Source organism: Notamacropus eugenii, chromosome 3 (assembly GCF_028372415.1).
Source record: "Notamacropus eugenii isolate mMacEug1 chromosome 3, mMacEug1.pri_v2, whole genome shotgun sequence".
In the NCBI taxonomy this organism is placed as follows: Eukaryota; Metazoa; Chordata; class Mammalia; order Diprotodontia; family Macropodidae; genus Notamacropus; species Notamacropus eugenii.
This window is the reverse complement of record NC_092874.1, coordinates 224,046,223-224,065,352: the sequence shown is the minus strand read 5'-3', so window position 1 is coordinate 224,065,352 and position 19,130 is coordinate 224,046,223. Positions and strand designations below refer to the sequence as shown.

Genomic DNA, 19,130 nt, shown 5'->3' with positions numbered 1-19,130 from the left:
CAAAATAAAAACCAAAACAACAAGCACAACAAACAGAAAATACAGTACGTCACAGCAGGGCCCTACCCCAACACCTAACACCAACCCCAGGCCACCTTACCTGGGATTACTGAAATAGTTTTCAAAGCCCTCAGTACCCTGAAAGTGCGCAGAGCTGAAACATTGCCTAGGTTTACAAACTCTGTTATATACCTGCAGAATCAAACCAGAGGTGACTTGTAATGGTACCACCGGGCAAGGTATCGGGAACAGGGGGAAGGAGGGACTGATACTAGGAATTTATCTTTTGCATTCTTGGAAAGGAAGCAGGTTAAAAATGTAAACACAAGTTAAACCACATTAGGGAAGAAACATCCAGGAAAGGAATGCCCAGAAATAAAAAGAACTTTGGAACTTCGAAGGAACAGAGGCAGCTAGGTTAGCAGGGCTTTCTCCTGGCATGAACCCTGTGATTTTCTTAACCAGAATTATTTTGTTTTCTACTCTTTTCTTTCTAAAATGAATTTAAAAGGGAGACAGAAAGAAGGGGCTGGATCTCTTGCAAACAACTATATAGCAAAGCGGGGGGCAAAATTCAATTGTGTGGTTTCCTGCCAAAACAGGCCTAAAATATGATTTCCACAGTGGACAACGGTAAATGTGTCTATATGTTTGCAAACCCTCTGCCCACAGACAAAGGTCTGATCTATGACATATGACAGCAGTACACAGGAAAACCCCAATCATGGTGTAAGGGTACATGCTCATTTTATCACCCAGCTATGCTTCATTTAAAAATTTTCATCTTAGCTATAGCATTTGTAGAGCACTTTAAAGTTAACAAAGTGTTTTACACTACTATCTCATTTGATCCTCACAATTTTGGGAGGCAGGAGTGATTGTTATTCCCATTTTACAGATGGGAAAACTGAGGTAAACCTCTGATAGTATAATGAAATGTTAAGTGACTTGCCCAGGGTCACACAGTTAGTGAGGTCAGGTTTGAACTCAGGTCTTCTTTTCTCCAGACCCAGCATTCTAACCACTGCACCACTAGCTTCCTAGATATACACTGGCCATCTGTTTGGAAATGACAACATGGCTTGTATTACTAAAATTTAGGACAAGGACATGAGTTAAAAATACAAGCCAGTGGACATTTTCAACAGGAGAAATAATTAGTAACTTTAATACAATGGAAACTCAGCCTTCCAGGCCTCTGTGTTCAACGGATCTCATTCATCATTCATTTTCTCACATTACAACAGGGCATATAACTACTCTACCCACACTAGTAACAGATACAATGCCCCTTGTATGCTACCCTTCTTCCCCACTTCCCTCCCAACACACACCCCAGGAAAATTAAAAGCTGGAAAAAAAACCAAAATCCATTAAATATTCTCCATTGTCAGCTCAGTTTTTCAAGGAAATGCATTGTCAGTGATAAAGTAACACAATCACTAAGTGCACCAGACACATGGCAATAAGGAGCATTGGTCTTGAGCAAGAGATCTTCTCAGACCCTAAAACATGGCTAAAATAACTAGTCCCCACCATTCTGTTGGCAACAATAGTAACAAAACGTCTCTTCCTCCTTCAGGAAGTGACTGATATGAGATTTGTGGGTTAGGATCTTGCCTCTTAAAATCCCCAGCATCTCCTCCCAGGCTTCCTGGAAACATACATAACAAAACAGACTCAGGAAATTCACCCCCACTCTCCCCCCTTCCCGGCCCCTCTACCCTCCCCCCCTACTTCCAATCCCATCTAGGTCCTCACCAAGGCCCTTAGTGATCAGGCAGGAAGGAAAAGAGAATGAGTGGGGAGGCGAAGTGGAGTCTTTTGTGTTTGATCTGTCTAGGATTGGGGGAGTATTCTGACCACCAAGTTCCATCTTCATTCAGGCAGTTACACACACACACACACACACACACACACACACAGTCATGCATAAGAGGTACACTCATACCTAGAACAACAAAGTAAACAAGAAACTTACGCCATCATAATGACACTGAAATCTAACCAGTTCCATGGATCCCGTAAAAATGTAAAGCCGTCTATGCAGAAACCTCTGGCGATAATTTTCACAAGTGATTCAAATGTATAAATCCCCGTGAACGTGTACCTGTCACAGAAATGAGTGGATTGAGGATGATATTTGTTTTCTTTAACAGGCAGAAAAAGCCAAAATTGGCCATTTTAGTTAATATCGTAAGACTTAATCCCTCCCACCCCCAAAAGATGAAAGAGTAACAGGTGAAAAGGAGACCTCTGATAGTATAACAAAATGTTCAAACCAAGAGCTGGAGTTATGCAAGGAAGGACCTCCATGCTGCCCTTCAAGGAGGCTTCAATTACCATGGCTCTGAACCTAGAAGAGGCAGCAAGCACCAAGGCTACTCTGAACTTTGGGGAGGGGAGATAGGAAACTCATTAAAGGAGCCAGAAAGTATGTGTAGGGACCCAGTGTAAGGGATGGTAAGAGCAGAGGGACAAATGGGGAGCCAAAAGAAGCCTGGCAGGTCACAGGTAAGGACAGGGTGGGGGTGAAGTTTGCCTGATTTTATTTCCTTGTAGTTTAGGTTTTTTCCCCATAAGGAGCTTAGAACACTGCTCGAATATCTTACTAATCATCACCTTTTCCTATGAAATAGTGACCAGGTAATAGTTACTTTCTTATCCTTGAAGGAGAAATCAATGTAGATGACAAAGAAGGAAGAAATCAGTTACTTACTCCACATTCTTCGACCAGTCTGGAGGGTTACTAAAAGTCATGAATACACAGTTGGTCAAAATAGTGCACATAATGATCATGCTAAATACTGTAGAAAGCAGTCAAGGGAAAATACCCCAAAGCAGCCATGTTCACAAAGTACACACACTCCCACAGTACATCATGACATCAAATTATTCAAGAGGCTTCCTGACCAAGGCAGGATAAATACAGGTCACAGGGGAATGAAAACCACCACATCACAAATTCATTCAACAGCTAACCAGGCTTGAAATAGGGGTGGGATGCCCTTCCTTCCTTTAGAGACAGCCTGAAACCATCCTGTTCCCTTTTGGTGCCTAACCACTTTCTCACCACCCCTCATTCCCACACTGTGGAAACCTAGGAAAAAAAAGAAAAAAAAAATCCACTACATGCCTTACATTGCAATGACTCAAATTGCCTTCCAAGACTGAATGGCAAATCATTACTAAAATGCACCGGCCCACCAATCTGCCCTTCCTACAAAAGGTTTTGAGATAAAAGGGCTAAGGATATCTGTATTCTTCCCTACTCATTTACAATGAGTTGTTTACCCAGGGCAAGTGGTTATTTGTGAGGCTGAGCATGGGTAATTATTTACATTTTTTCCTGACAATATATTTCACATACAGAACTTTCAAGGTGGGTAAATAACACAGCTCTACAGCCCTGAAGGGTTGAAATGTACCTGAGGTGGAAGTAATTCCAAAGATCCCTCTAGCTCCCTAAGATGAGGATACCAGCTAGAGGCCTGTAAACTAAGGATCTCAAAAATATCTCCATCAGTAGGCAACTTAAGTCTGAGGAATGCTGATGATTTTTGAAGCACCCAGGGCCACACAAGGGCATTAAGTAACATCAGGGGCCATATTAATCCAATAAGGGGTCTTTTCCTGTTCTTTTCTGGCCCATGGCAGGCAGGAAAAGTTATTGTGTCACTGAATTCTCTGTGAGTTAAACTCAGGTTTAAAGTAGCAAGAGTGTTGCCAAGAGTATTTAAAATAAGCTGTCACTTTAGCAAGCACACAAACTGATGTTTCCCATTTTATGAAAGATGATTTTTTTCCTGCTAATGGCTTTCTCTATCTTTTTTTTTCTGCTACTGGGTGGTTGTTGGTTTTTTTTTTTTCCAGAAAGATTAAATTCACTTTCAACCTACTTCTCCCAGAAGGCATAACAAAAAATGAGGAGGCTGATTTGGATGACCTTTAGGGGTCACCCTCCCAGCTCTGAGTTCCCTGATCCTGTGAAAATGCTACTTGGGACAGAGATGAGAGAAAACCTCACATTCTGCTGTTCCTACAACTAGTGAGGGAGAACACGATGAATTCTTTCTCCCAGCACAAAATTCCCTAGGGATTATCTCTCTATTTTTGTTTTTGTGTGGTGTTGTTTAGTTGTCTCTGACTCTTTGTGACCCCACTTGGGATTTCCTTGGCATAGATACTGGAGTGGTTTTGGCATTTCCTTCTCCAGCTCATTTTAGAGATGAGAAAACTGAGGTTAAGTGACTTGCCCAAGGTCACACAGCTAGTTAAGTGTCTGAGGCCACATTTGAACTCATGAGGATGAGCCTTCCTGGCACTTTCTCCACTGTGCCACCTAGCTGCCCCCTTTCCTCTACTGATCAATATCAATCCAAAGATTATTTTATTATTTCTGCTGCTTACCTCCAAAAAATAATTAAAAGAAAGCAGCTGAACAACTTTTAGTTTTAATGGGTTAAACAGTTATGAACTCTCTCATCTTATCTTGTTGGAGGCAAGGATAACATCTTCTGGAACATCTGATGGGAAACCCTGGACAAATCCGTCAGACCCATTTAGACTGCTGTCAGAGTGATAATGACTATAAAAGTATGAAGTAGCTAACTAAATCTACTAATCCTTTTACTTGGGTTTTCATATTTGTCTTTGATATTTCTATATTAATAATTTAAAGTAAATAAGAAATGTTTTTCCCGTTTTTAAGGTTACTGAGACAAATGGCTTAATATTATACACTTATGTTCAAAGCATAGCACACACCCTAAAGGATGCACAGTCCTCAGAAACCTACATCTTCTCAATTCAGTGTTTAAGAAATGAGAAAATCATGGGAGGCTTTAAGTCAGAGTGAAGTCAGTGCCCAGTTTTAATATTTGCAGAAAAGGATATGAATGTATCAAAATTTTAATAGCTATTCTCCTCAACAGGTTAAAAGGACTTAAAATGTACAAGGCAGGTGTGGCACTAAATCGGAAGAGTGTTTTCCCTCTGTTTAGTACTACAAAGGTCTGTGAAGAAAGAAAAGAGAAAAGAATTATTAAATCATTATTATTAGCACAAAGCAAAAACATGAAAGTCATAATACTTTTCTAGACAAGGATTCAATAAAAACAATTTTCTCCCCTCAATTGGCTTCCTTTGGCAAGAATGTCTCATTTGATTATCACTTGCCCCTTCTCCTTTTCTCTCCTTCACCCTCCCATCCCCACCAAATTTTCTTCTTTTAGGATAACTACAAATCCTGTGGACCAGGCCAAAATGGGTTCACTGTCTTCTCTCTGGACATAACATAGAAGTTTAGTAGTTGAAGTGCCTTATTCCCAGAGTTCCATTTGCAATGCGCTGTTTGACGAGAATTATCATGAAAGAGGTCAAGAGATCCCTCCCTAGTGAAGGGGTTCTTAACCTGCATGTCAACTTGGTTGGCAAAAAAAATACATCAATAGTCTCACTAACCCGTAACTGAAATTAGCATTTCTTTCCATTACAAATGCAAGCAACAAACCACAGTGCTGTAGAATTAGGCCCTAACAGATTGCCAGTGGGTTTCAACACACACACACACACACACACACACACACACACACACACACACACACACACACGCACACATACACAAGAACCCCTGTTCTAGTGCATGAAGTGAAAACTTTTCTGTCTGGTTTTCACAGACTCTCAGAATTAGAACAGACCTCAGAGGCCATCTAATTCAACCTATATGTGTAGATCCTCTTCTTTACATTACCCAATAGTGGCCACCCAAATTTTGCTTGAAGGCCTCTAGTACCAATCAGTAACTCATTCTACTTTTTGAGAGCTCTATGATTAGGAAGCTTTTTCTGATGTAGAGCCTTAGTCTGCTCCCTTAGTCTAATCTAGCCCCATGAAGCACTATCACCAGTCAAATCAGTCCCTGTATTGTCTTTCACATGTTATGATTCCTGCTTTTTATGCCTCTGATATACTACATGGTTAGAATGTTATCTTTCTTGCTAGAATATACACTCCCTAAGGTCAAGAATTGTTTCATTTTTTTCTCTCCGTATATCCACAGTGCCTCAGAGAAGGAAGGAGGGGAAAAAGGAAGGAAAGAAAGAAGGAGGAAATAAAAGAGGAAAGAAAGAAGCAATTATTAATAAGCACAGGCACAAAACTAAGTGTTTTGCAAATATTATCTCATTTTATCTTCACAACAGTCCTGGGAAGTAGGTGCTAAGATTACCCCTATTTCACATAGTAGGCATTTAATAAATGCTTGTCCATTGATCCTGCTCCCCCTGGTTGAAATATCCTCTTGAGTGCATTCTGTCTTTTATTCTCTACCTTACGTGTGTTAGACTCTTTGAAGGCAGAGGGGCTGTCTTATACAGGATGTCCTAAAAATCTTAGTGCTGTTTTAAGCTAGTTAAGCTTTTGGGATACAATATTCTCTTGCATCTTCCTTCCACAGTGGCAAGTATAAACACTAAGCATACTAGTAGACATTCAATAAACAGACATCGGTTATTTATTAATGTGTGTGTTCCTTTCATACTTCCCACAGAAGTCTGACAGATCTATGTCATTCTCACCCAGAAAGAGAATCACCACTTTTACTAAGCAATCAGCTTCCTGGCAACAGTCTTTCTTCTAGTACCAGTGGCCTGAATCTGGACATTTTTCAAATACCAGGAGATTATGACACTGTGCATTTCCCACCCTGGTGCATGCTACGGAGCAAACATTATAGGATCATAAGATTTAGAGCCCGCAAGGAAAGCTAGAGAGAATCTAATCTGACCTCTCCATTTTACAGATGAGGAAAGTGAGACACAAAGAGGTTCTTTGTCCAACATCACGCAAGTGATATGATTTGAATCCTGAATGCTCTCTCTCTCTCTTTACACACACACACACACGCACACGCACATGCACACGCACATGCACACGAGCTTAAAGCTTTGATAGGAAACAGAGACAAAGCAGAACAGTACAGATACATGCCAATGTCAGAACTACGGCTGTGCTCGAATCCACATACGTCCAAAGCGGATGTCAGACTTCTCAAAGCAACAATCAGAACAGGACTTTCCCCGAGATCCCCTCTTTAAAGCAGTTCTACTTCCCCTTATGTTTCTATAGCAACTCTCTCAGAGGAGCTCCCAGATATTTTTATTAAGTCTTCGTTCATCCTCATGACATTACTGCGCAACACAGATGAAGTAGAAATCATCAGGCTCAGATTCACAGGGCAGGGAGGAACTTCAGGAATCATCTTAGCCCCAAACTTTCATTTTATTGATGAGCCCATTTTACTGGAGTTCAAAATCAGTAAGGAACTCCTATTTATTCCCTACCTGGCCATATTCTTTGGCCTTCTCATCATGCTCCTTCTTCAACACCCTTCTTCAGCTTCTTCTTGGGAGCTGTCTTTCCCCATTATATTGTAAGGTCCTTGCTGGCAGGAATTGTCTTTTTCTTAATTGTGTCCCAAGCACTTAGCAAGGCGCCTGGTATATAGTACGAGCTTAATAAATGTTTATTGACTCAATTACTTGCCCAAGGTTATACAATTATTAGATACGGTAACAGAACAGAAGTCTCCTGCCAACTGGCCCACTTGGTATTTCACTATATAAACTTACTATTTAACTCACATTTCCTACTAGGTTTTAAGTTTACATCTCAGTATCCTTTGTTCATTTTACTGAGAGAACACAAGAGGTGGAAAAAGAGAATAACCAACTCATTCAAGGTGATAAAACAAGAAAACGAAACCCCAGGCCTGGAGCTTTTTTGCATCACCCACAGGGCCAGGGTGGAAAATAATTCTCAAATAACACTGTCCAAGACTTACCTATTGAGATAGAAGGCACAGTTGAGTAGGGCTCCATTCAGCCCCATCTCTGCCCTTTTATTTTACAAAACAAACTATCACAGAATTCCATTAAATTGTTGAGTATCTTAAGTTGAATACAGTCATTTAAATTATGTAAATTTAATTTGTACAGAAATCATCAAGAATACACAAAATATGCAAAGTTAGGCATACAAAGATTAATACAATTACTGTATTAGTAGGAAACTTCCTGAAGTTTGTGGAACTACTGTATGTTTCTTAAATATAGAGGTAAATATTTGTCAATCTGTCATTAATAACTAGCTCTGTGACCTTTAAGATGTGACCTCAAAATCATCACCTGTAAAATGAGAGTATCCACCTAAGGAGGTCATTAAAAAAAGGTTCCTTATAGGTCAAAATGTTTATAGCAGCACTTATTGTGGTAGCAAAGAACTGGAAATAAAATAGATATCCACTGATGGGGAAATGGGTAAACAAATTATGATATAGGAATGGCATGGAATATTACTGTGCTGCAATGACAAACAAGATGAATGTAGAGAAGCATGGACAACTGTACCTGTGAACTGATGCTAAATGAAGTGAGCAAAGACTGGAAAATAATATGTAAAATGACTACAACGACATAAATGGAAAGAATCACAAAACAATAAAAAAATTAATGTTGCAAAAGTATAAACAGCAAGCTTGGCCCCAAAGAAATGAGAAGACAAGTCCACAGGTGAGGAGCAACGCATGTAATGCCAGATTTTTAAAGGATGGCTTGATTCTGTGGAATTTTAAAAGATATTCTTCCTATTTTTCTTTTGAACAATTCTTTCTTATAAGGAGAAGGAGAATTGAGAGGGTTACAGGGTGGGGAATCTAGGCAATGTAAACATGAAATATATTTGTAAAAACCTAAAAAAAACCTCTAAAAAAGAAAAGAAGAAATGAGAGTTTGAGTATAAGACTATGGGCTTTTCTAGCACTAATATTATTGGGGAAAAAAAAAAGTCTTACACAGCCCTAAAATTCACAGACTCACAGAATTTGAGAATTGGGAAGGAACCTGAATTGCCATCTAGTCTAACACATTCAAAAAAGGAATCCTCACAATGACATATCCAAGAAGTGATCATCCAGCCTGTGTCTGAAGACCTCTAAGGAAAGGGAGCCTATAATATGTCAAGGCAGCCCATTCCATTTTTGGACAGTTGAAATTGTTAGGAAACTTTTCCTGATATCAAGCCTAAATATGTTTCCTTGCAAATTCCATCCATTTTTCCTGGCAGATTTCAGTGGGACTAGCATGTCCCCCCCCCCCCCCCGGATGCTATATCCCACTTCTATTGGCCTAAGAGATCACATGAGCTTTTTTATTTATCACGTCACAGGGCTAACTCTCACTGGGACTACTGCTCAACAAAATATCCAGATCTTTTTCAGAACAAACTGCAGTCTAACCACACCTCTTCCATATCATTCTTATGAAGCTGATTGTTTTGTACCCAAGTAAAAGACTTCACATTCATTCTTACGGGATTTCTTCTTACTAATCCAATGCTCTAGCTTGTCAAGATCTTTTCAGATTGTGACTGTCATCCAATGCATTAGCTACCCCATCTATCTCTGTATCAACCACAAATCTAATGAGAGTTGTATCTATACCTTTATTAAAGTATTGACAAAAATGTTAAAGAGCGTATCTCCATGCACAGGTCTCAGGTATTCCAATGGAGATCTCCTGCCACACTGATACAACTAAAAAATTTATAATTTTAACAACTACAAAATTTCATTATTATCTAGACCACATCTCTCCATCTCTTCCATAATTAGAGGATGAGATATTTTATCAAGTTTAAATCTTGGTAAATGATTTCCCCCAATACCCTCATCTGCTAGTTTAGTAATCCTGTACAAAAAGGAAATGAGGTTAGTCTGGCATGCCTTGTTCTTAATGAAGCCTTGGTGGCACTTTGTAATCATGCCTTTCCTTTCTAGATGTTTACCAACTATCTCTTTAATGATCCGTTCTTGATTTCTCCCAGGAACTGAAGGCAAGCATACTGGACTAATGTTCGCAGACTCTGTTTTCTTCCCTTCTTTGAAAATTATTTGTCCTTCCCCAATATGGTGCTATTTCTCCCATTTCCCAAGCTCTTTCACATATCACTGACAGTAGCCTAGAATTCATACCTGCCATTTCTTTCCAGAACTGAAGATGAAATTCATCTGGGCAAAGTGACATGAATTTGTCAGGAGTCACTAGTGCTCTCTTCCTATATACTTGCTTATCCTGAGCATAAACTCTTGGTTAATCATATTTTGTTCTGTCAATTCCAGTGTAAAAGTCCTCTCTCCTTTGTAGAGAAAACAGAAATGAAAGTACCGAAGTAGCCCTGCTTTCTCTCTTGTCAGTTTTCATTTTCCCATCCATGCCAAACAAACGGATGATTCCTGATCCTTTCTTTTCTCCCAATATACCTTAAAAAAAACTCAACCCAAACACCTTTGTCTTCAGTTTCACTCAGCAGCCTCAGGTGACTCTAAACTTTAGCATTTGGGGCACTATTTTAACAGAACTCTGCACTCCTCTCACATTCATCTTTTGTTACCCAGCCTTGCTTCCAGTTTCTGTACATTTGCTTTTAAAATCGAAGTTGATTAGTGAGTTACTTGTGCATCCAAATCAGTCTCTTCAGTCATATCCTATTTTTCATCCTTGTTAGAATTGTTTGTATGTTCAGAATTTCATCTCCAATATTTCCTCTTGCTCCTGGGCGAACTTCCCAGGTAGCATTTTACTCCATCACACCCTACTTATCTTTGCTCTGCACCCTCTGAAATCTGCTTTTCCAAAACACAGGATTCATACCAGATTATGCCCAGATTTTTTCTTCTCTCAAATCTCTCCCTTGTTGGTTCCTACATCTGGCAGTTAACCTTTCTGAGATGAACCTTGTTTAACTCAGGGAGGCCAGTTATCAGTGAACAGGTATGATGTTTGCCCTGACTCAAAGACTTTCATTGCATGGGCATAGCTTTTAAGAACTCAGAGTTACCTCCCCAACACAATGATGTATCAAAGTGGAACTTTAGTGGAAGAAGAAGATAGTTCAAGTAGTATTATTTCCATTTTACAGATGAAGAAACCAAGATTCATAAAGGTTAAGTAGCTTCTTTAGGTCACTCACCTAGTAAGAACTTGAATACATGTCTTCTGATTACAAATTTAACTTGATCAAGTCCAGGATATGTGTTGTGTTGTGTGTGTGTGTGTGTGTGTGTGTGTATGTGTTTTTAACTACTATAATCACTGTTAAGAGGCATCATGGCATAGTGGAAAACAAGCCCACTTGGAGTCAGAAAGACAAGTGTGACCCTGAGCAAGTCACTTAACTTTTCAGTGTCCCAGGGAACTCACCAAGTGTTCCGTATACCAATGAAAGCAATAGTTCAGAACTCCACGCCTCCTTGCACAAATCACTTTTAAACTTGTAGGATGGATCTAGTCGGGGAAAATCACTCTTTTGGAGCTCAGGGTAAGGTTCCAATACCAGATTCATCAGAGCCCAGATGGCTGTAGGAGGGATATCAAGTCTTTGATTCCTGTGAGAATACTTCTAAAGCAAAAATCAGTCAGTTCCCATGAAGCTCAATAATATTTTACCTAATCTAAATTAAATTACATCTTTGTGATGTAAATGAGCTAAAAGGGAAATTGAAATCAGATTACAGTTTGGTGCCCAAGGGAAAATAGTTTATAAAAACAGCCACGGAATGTGTTTGAGCACAGAACCCATTATAGAGCTATGGAATATCACTTAGATTATGGCATTAAGTATTAATAAATCTGTTGTGCCGGTATAAAACAAACCTTCTGAAAAAATCTAGACTTTCATTTCTAATTAATAGTAGCAGGTTTGGAACTCACAATGCAGAAGCATTTCTACTATTAACACACAGGATGAAGTTACCTCTGCTACGTCTACAATTGGGGAAAAGTCTAGCTTGTGTTTGTCAGGAGTAGGTGGGGTGGGTGGAGAGGACCTGATTAGGCCATTGGTAAAAGGCTTCTCCAGATTAGTTCTGTCCAAGATTCCTGCTTATGTCTATCATGTTATCTCTAAAAGGGAAGTAGGGTAATGTGGGAAGGTGGGCAGTATTTGATGCTTGCTGTCTCATTAGCAATAAGCACCTTCTATGTATCACTGTGATCAACAAAGCTATTGCCTTTCTTCAGGTATAATAAAGAAATGATTCTTCAGATTTGAAGAGTAGGTCTATGTTTAGACCTGTTTATCACAGGCTGCCTCACTCTGGAAAATGGCTTGCCAGGGAATAAAGCCAATCCAGGATCTGGAGACTGATACTTGAAGGGGCATTTAGAGAAAGGGACCTCTTGGCCTAATGCTGGAAAACAGCAGGGAGGCCAGGGAGGCCCTTTGCCTAACTACCAGAATCAATTGGCCATTCACTTCTTGGTAAATGGCCAGCTACATAACAGACACAGGATATGACTAAATAACTGCACTTTTAAAAATTTTACTGAATAATAATATAAAAACTAAACTGATTCTACTTTGGTTAGCCAAATTATTCCTCTGCCTGGAAGCCTGCCACTGGCCCAAGGCCATCACTGGGTAGAGATATCATGCCAAAAATAACTCTTACCACATGAAAAAGAATCCTGTGGGCCTTCCTGACATCTAGAATTGCCTAGTGGATCCCTCAAAAGAACTAGTCAAGTTAAAAAGCCACATCAGATCTGATGGCAAGTAGACATAGAAACCATTTCTAATTCCATGGCACCTAATGCCTTGGTACTAGGTGCCCTAGGAGAAAAATTCAACCAGAGCAGGATATGAAAGGGGAAGGAAAGAATTTTTCCTGAGTTCACTTCTGTTTAAATAATTTAAGAGTCCATAACTTTCAGATGCTTTAATCAAATCTAATAGTATTTCAGAACAAAAGACACAATTATTTGAAATCAGAGAAAAAAATAAAAGTGGAAGGATTTACATATTTCAGTTGGAGAAATTAATATATGGGATATTCTATCCACAAGACTTATGAGGCCATTTTCAGCTCTGCAAGCCCCCATAGTTTTAATGCCACTTTGCCAATCTTTTTTTCTGCTTCCCCCACCAACTGCTGAAATATATGTACATATATATATGTATACACTCACACATACACACATATGAACAAAGTCATCTTTGTAAAAGGTGTTTCCTCAGTTATATCCACAAGTTTTCACAAGTACAAGATCAACACAGAATTGGTCTCGCAACCATAGTGTTATTATCAATATGGCTCTATGTCCAATAGAGACATGGTAAGTAGAATTCTGAAAGATTAAGTCCCAATAAATATAATACTGCCATCAATGATATGGATGGACTAAAGAGTACTCTGCATCTAATAATATTACCAAAGTAGGTAATATGCCTAGAAGAACAAGGGGAAGGGATTAAAATTCACATTGATTATGACAAGTTGAATATATGTCCATCATGATGCTTCCCAAAAGACTACAGAGTTGTGAGAAGATATACAGTTATTGCTTGCTATTTCACTAATAATAAATGCTTTTTCTTACTTCTTAAAATTTTCATATGGGCACTTGGAAAGAGAGGCACTTCAGCAGCTGGGATAGGGCAAAAAGAAGAAGATAGGTGATCTGCATACATTCAAAGTCAAGTAGGATTACATTAGCCTAGAAGTCCATTATAATACTGTTGCTCAAAAATCAATATAACTTGATGATAGATAGCAGGGCCTTCTGCATAGAGATCCAGTCTGGGACTCGGGCTCCATTTCCATTTCTGACTCATGATAGCTGTCTGGTCCTGTCCCAGTGTCCCAGGTAACTCTTAAGACTGTTAATTGCAGAACAGGTGCCTATATGGATTAGTAGAGCAAGTTTCCTCATTAGGAGTTCCCTAATCCAGATAGATTAACAAAATAGATAAAACAGAAATAAATAAATCCAGATAGATAAAACAAAAACGGATCTGTAATCTGACTTTTCTTTCCTCCAAAACTAAGTAGTAGGGAGAGCAGATGTGTTTTCTCCTCTGTTCCAGAGAATTAGGGCATTATTTAGTAATTACTACTAAAAAGCAAAACAAGTGTTCTTGCTATTACCGATGCTCTCCTCAGTCAAGTAGTCAAAAAGAAGTAGACACTCCTGCTTTACTTATCACTTTCCTGATCAATTAGAAGGTACAAGGAAGGAAACAACAGGAGGATGAGCAACAGATCTGGGGGGCAGGAGGACTGACGGAAGGCACTGATAAAACTCTACTTCATATCATGATCTCTGTACTCTTCTCACTCAAACTTGATAAATAATTACAGCTGCTCCTTCCCTGTGTGGGACAAGTTTTGTCTGCAGTGTTTTGTTCTACTACATTTCAAAGCCAGTCTGTTGAAAATGGGAAATCTCCACATATTTGGGCTGCCTCATGTTCAAAGCTCCCCAGGACAGGACAATTTCCTTGGCTGGATTACTCACCCTTAGTAGAGCCATTTGAAATGGGGACACGTTTCATCACCATCACATCCCTCTAGCCCATCTTCTTATTGTTTCTTCAATTTGAAGAAAAAAACTCCTTGTTTTTATCCCATTTCCCTTGCAATTGGCTTTCATATATCCTGCCAGATAAGCCATCTTCTTTTTTTTATGCTTCTCCAGTGGCTCTCTGTTTTGGTTTACATCCAGTTCAAAGTTTCAGAAGTGTCTCATAGAATTGCTTTGGCCTTTCTAACATCCTTCACCTACCACTCTGCAAGCAGCCCAGCTCTTTTCTTCAGTGAGGTAGATCTACATGGTGCAGCCATCACAGACAATTTCTTCTCTTCCCTGGCTTTGTCATGTTTCTCCAAGCTTCAAACTTGGCCATCTTTTATGAAAGCCACCAGACACTATGGTGCAATGTTTGTGTTTTGGTTTCCAGGCTTCCTACAGTTGTATTCTGAAATGATTTTAAGGTACGATTAATCCCAAAATGACTGTACACTGAGAAAAGGGTATCAAGTTGAAGGTCTGATGTTCTTTGCCCGTCCTACCAACATAAAGATAACCAATACAAATTAAAGTCTACTTCCTATATGAAACCTTTGCTGACTACTCCAATGAATTGCCATACCTACACTAAGTATTTGTGCATACCAATTCTCCTGGACTCAAAGTTCTTAACTATTGTAGTTGCCCTCCTCTGGACATTCTCCAGCATATCAGTGTTCTTCTTAAAGGGCAGAGTATGCGAAGTCTATTGCCGACCCATTTCTGGAAAATCTGCCCTCTTAATGTAGACCAAGACCATATTAGTTCTTTCTTGACTGTCAAATCACATTGCTAACAATAATTGCTGCAGTCTATTAAAAATTCCAAGTCTTCTTCAGTACAACTGTGATCCAATCATATCTTCCCTATATTACATCAGTGAAGTTGTTTATTTTGTACCCAAGTAAAAGCCTTTATATTTATCCCTATGGGATTTCATCCTATTAGTCTGATGTTTTATTGTGTCCAGATCTTTTTGGATCCTGACTGTCATCCACTGCTTTTAGTGTCACTCCCAGCTCTGTGGCATCTGCAAATCTAATGAGTATACCACCTATGTCTTTATTAAAGTACTGACAAAAATATTAACCAGCACAGAGTTTAGCATAGATCCCTAAGGGACTCCACTGGAGACCTCCTACATATGGACACTTTAACAACAACTCTTTGAAGTTCATCATCCAACCAGTTCTGAATCCATAATCCATAATTTAGATCAGGATTTTAAACTCAAACAGAAACTGACCCCAGATGGTAGAATGACTTGGAAAAATCCCACAATAACATGATCTATTGCACCGTATTTGCATTTATTTTGTTAAACATTTCCCAACTACATTTCAATCTTGTTCAAGTCACACCCAGGAATTTTGTGGGCCACTGCCTACCAACATTAAGCTTAATACCTATAGTCTAGACTATATCTCTCCATCTTCTCCACAGGAAGAGGACGAGATGCATTATCAAATTTAAATCATAAATGATATCCATAGCATTCCCCTCATCTGTTAGTTTAGTAATCCTGTCAAAAAAGAAAATGAGGTTAGTCTGGCATGCCTTGTTTTTTAAAAAAGTTTACTTAGTATTTTATTTTTCCCCAATTACATGCAAAAACAATTTTTAACATTCATTTTAAAAACTTTTAAGTTAAAAATTCCATCCCTTCTTCCTTTTCCACCCTACCCCCCCTCATTGAGAAGGCAAGCAACTCTATATAGGTTATACATTGTAGTCATGAAAAACATATTTCCTTATTAGTCATGTTATGAATGAAAACACAGACCAAAAAAAACCCCTCAGAAAAAATAAAGAAAGTAAAAAAGTATGCTTCAATCTATATTCAGACACCATCCATTCTTTCTCTGGGGACAGACAGCATTTTTCATCATAAGTCCTTCAGAGATGTCTTGGATCATTGTATTGCTATGAATAGCTAAATCATTCACAGCTGATCATCTTACAATATTGCTATTACTTTGTACAAAGTACATTTTACTTTGCATCAGCTCATACTAAATCTTTCCAGGTTTTTCTGAAGCATCCTGCTCATTATTTCTTATAGTACAATAGCATTCCATCACAATCACATAGCACAATTGGTTTGGGCATCTCCTCAAATTCCAATTCTTTGCCACCAGAAAAGCACTGCTATAAATATTTTTTGTACATATAGGTCCTTTCCCTTTTTGTTTGATATTTCTTTTTGGATACAGACCTAGCAGTGGCATTGCTAGGCCAAAGGGTATGCATAGTTTTATAGCCCTTTGGCCATAGTTCCAAATTGCTCTAAAGAATGGTTGAATCAATTCACAATTCTATCAACAGTGTATTAATATCTCATCTTTTCCCATACCCCCTTCAACATTCGTCATTTGCCTTTCCTATCCTATTAATCATTCTAATAGGAATGAGGTAGTACCTCAAAATTATTTTAATTTGCATTTCTTCCATCAATAGTAATTTGAGCATTTTATATGATTACTGATAACTTTGTTTACTTCATCTGAAAACCGTTCATATCTTTTGATCACTTATCAATTGGGGAATGACCTTATTTTTATAAATTTGCCTTAGTTCCCTATATATTTGAGGAATAAGGCCTTTATCAGAGAAATCTGCTTCAAAATTTTTTTTCAGTTACGATTGCTAAATGTACTCCTTTCCATCCTATTTCTTCCCCCCACCCCTGCCCCATTTATTCTATTCTTTCTCTCTCTCTCTCTCTCTCTCTCTCTCTCTCTCTCTCTCTCTCTCTCTCTCCCTTCACTGTCCCTCCTCAAAAGTGTATTGCTTCTGGCTATTGCTGCCCCCAATCTGTCCCCCCTTCTATTACCTCCCATCCTTTTTCTTACTCCCTTCTCCTACTTTCCTGCAGAGTAAGACTTCTATGCCCAACTGAATGTGTATGTTATTCCCTCTTTGAACCAGTTCTGATGAGAGTAAGGTTTATTCTGCCTCCCCCTCCCATCTTCCCTTCCATTGTAAAAGCTTTTTCCAGCCTCTTTTATGTGAGATATTTTATCCCATTCTATATCTCCCTTTCCCTTTCTCCCAGTGTATTCCACTTTCTCATCCTTTAATTTTGTATTTTCTAGATATCATCCCTTCATATAAAAATCTCACCTGTGCCCTCTGTCTATATATATACTCCTTCTAACTTCCCTAAATAATGACAAAGTTTTTATGAATTATAAGTATCATCTTGTCATGAAGAAATGTAAACAGATTAACCTTATTACATGATTTCCTTTCCTGTTTACCTTTCTATGCTTCTCTTGAGTCTTGTATTTGCAAGTCAAATTTTCTATTCAGCTCTGGACTTTTCATTAAGAATGCTTGAAAGCTTCTATTTCATTGAATATAAATTATTCCCCTTGAAGCCTTATACTCAGTTTTGCTGGGTAGGTGATCCTTGGTTGTAACCCTAGCTCTTTTGCCCTCTGGAATATCTTATTCCAAGCACTCTAATCTTTTAATGTAGAAGCTGCTAAATCTTGTGTTATCCTGACTGGTTCCATGATACTTGAATTATTTCTTTCTGGTTGCTTGCAATATTCTCTCCTTTACCTGGGAGCTCTGAAATTTGGCTATGATATTCCTGGGAGTTTTAATTTTGAGATCTCTTTCAGGAGGTGATCACTGGATTCTTTTAATTACTACTTTACCCTCTGACTTTAGAATATCAGGGCAGTTTTCCTCACTAATTTCTTAAAAGATGATGTCTAGGCTCTTTTTTTGATCATGGCTTTCAGGTAGTCCAATAATTTTAAAATTATCTCTCCTGGATCTATTTTCTAGGTTAGCTGTTTTTCAAATGAGATATTTCACATTGTCTTCTATTTTTTTATTCATTTGGTTTTGTTTTATTGTTTCCTGATTTCTCATAAAAGCATTAGCTTCCATTTGCTCAATTCCAATTTTTAATGAATTACTTTCTTCAGTGAGCTTTTGTACCTCCTTTTCCATTTGGCCAATTCTACTTTGGTGAATTTTTGTGCCGTTTTTCCATTTGGCCAATTTGGTTTTTCAAAGCAGTCTTCTCCTCAGTGGCTTTTTGTACCTCTTTTACCATTTGGCCTAATTTGTTTTTTAATGTGTTATTTTCTTCAGTATTTTTGTGTGTGTGTGTCTCCTTTGCCAAATTCTTGACTCTTTTTTCATGATTTTCTTGCATCACTTTAATCTCACTTCCTAACTTTTCTTCTGCCGTTCTTACTTGATTTTCAAAATCCTTTCTGACTTCTTCCATGGCCTGAGACCAATCCATATTTTTCTTGAAGGCTCTGTATGTTGGAATCTTGACTTTGTTGTCTTCTTTTGAGTATGTGTTTTGATCTTTCTTGTCACTTTTCCTCTGTTTGCTCATTTTTCTAGTTTATTTCTTGACTTTTAACTCTTTGATAAAGTGGGGCCCTGCTTCCAGGATGGTGGGTGTGCTGTCCCAAGTTTCAAGGGTTTTGTGTAGCTGTTTTCAGATACTTCTAGGGAAATGTAAGTTTTTAGTTCTTCCAAAGTGGTATGATCTAAGGAGAGGTGCATTTACTACTCTCCTGGTCTGTGTTCTTGTCTGTGAGGGACCACAAGCAATCTTATCTGCCCTGGAACTATAACAAGGGTCCCCACTCCACTGTAGCTACAAAGAGTCAGTCCCCTGTAATCTCTTTCTGATCAGTTCTCTGACCACCTAACAGTCTTTGGGCTGAGAGTTCTGGAAGCAGCCACTGC

General features: G+C 38.7%; 1 protein-coding gene across 3 annotated transcripts in view; it reads right to left on the bottom strand.

Annotated features, from left to right (window-relative positions):
- The window catches only part of SCN8A (sodium voltage-gated channel alpha subunit 8), a 203,889-nt gene that overhangs the window by 90,071 nt on the left and 94,688 nt on the right, over window positions 1-19,130 (bottom strand). Inside the window, exons 3-5 of one of the 3 annotated variants that reach the window (XM_072654715.1) lie at window positions 4,897-5,015; window positions 2,720-2,809; window positions 1,982-2,110 (exon numbers count right to left, since the gene is read on the bottom strand). In XM_072654715.1, the coding sequence (XP_072510816.1) occupies window positions 1,982-2,110; window positions 2,720-2,809; window positions 4,897-5,015 (338 nt within the window). Of the gene's footprint in view, window positions 1-100; window positions 193-1,981; window positions 2,111-2,719; window positions 4,814-4,896; window positions 5,016-19,130 lie in introns of those variants that run through there. The other 2 variants (XM_072654713.1, XM_072654712.1) reach the window with 2 other exon arrangements.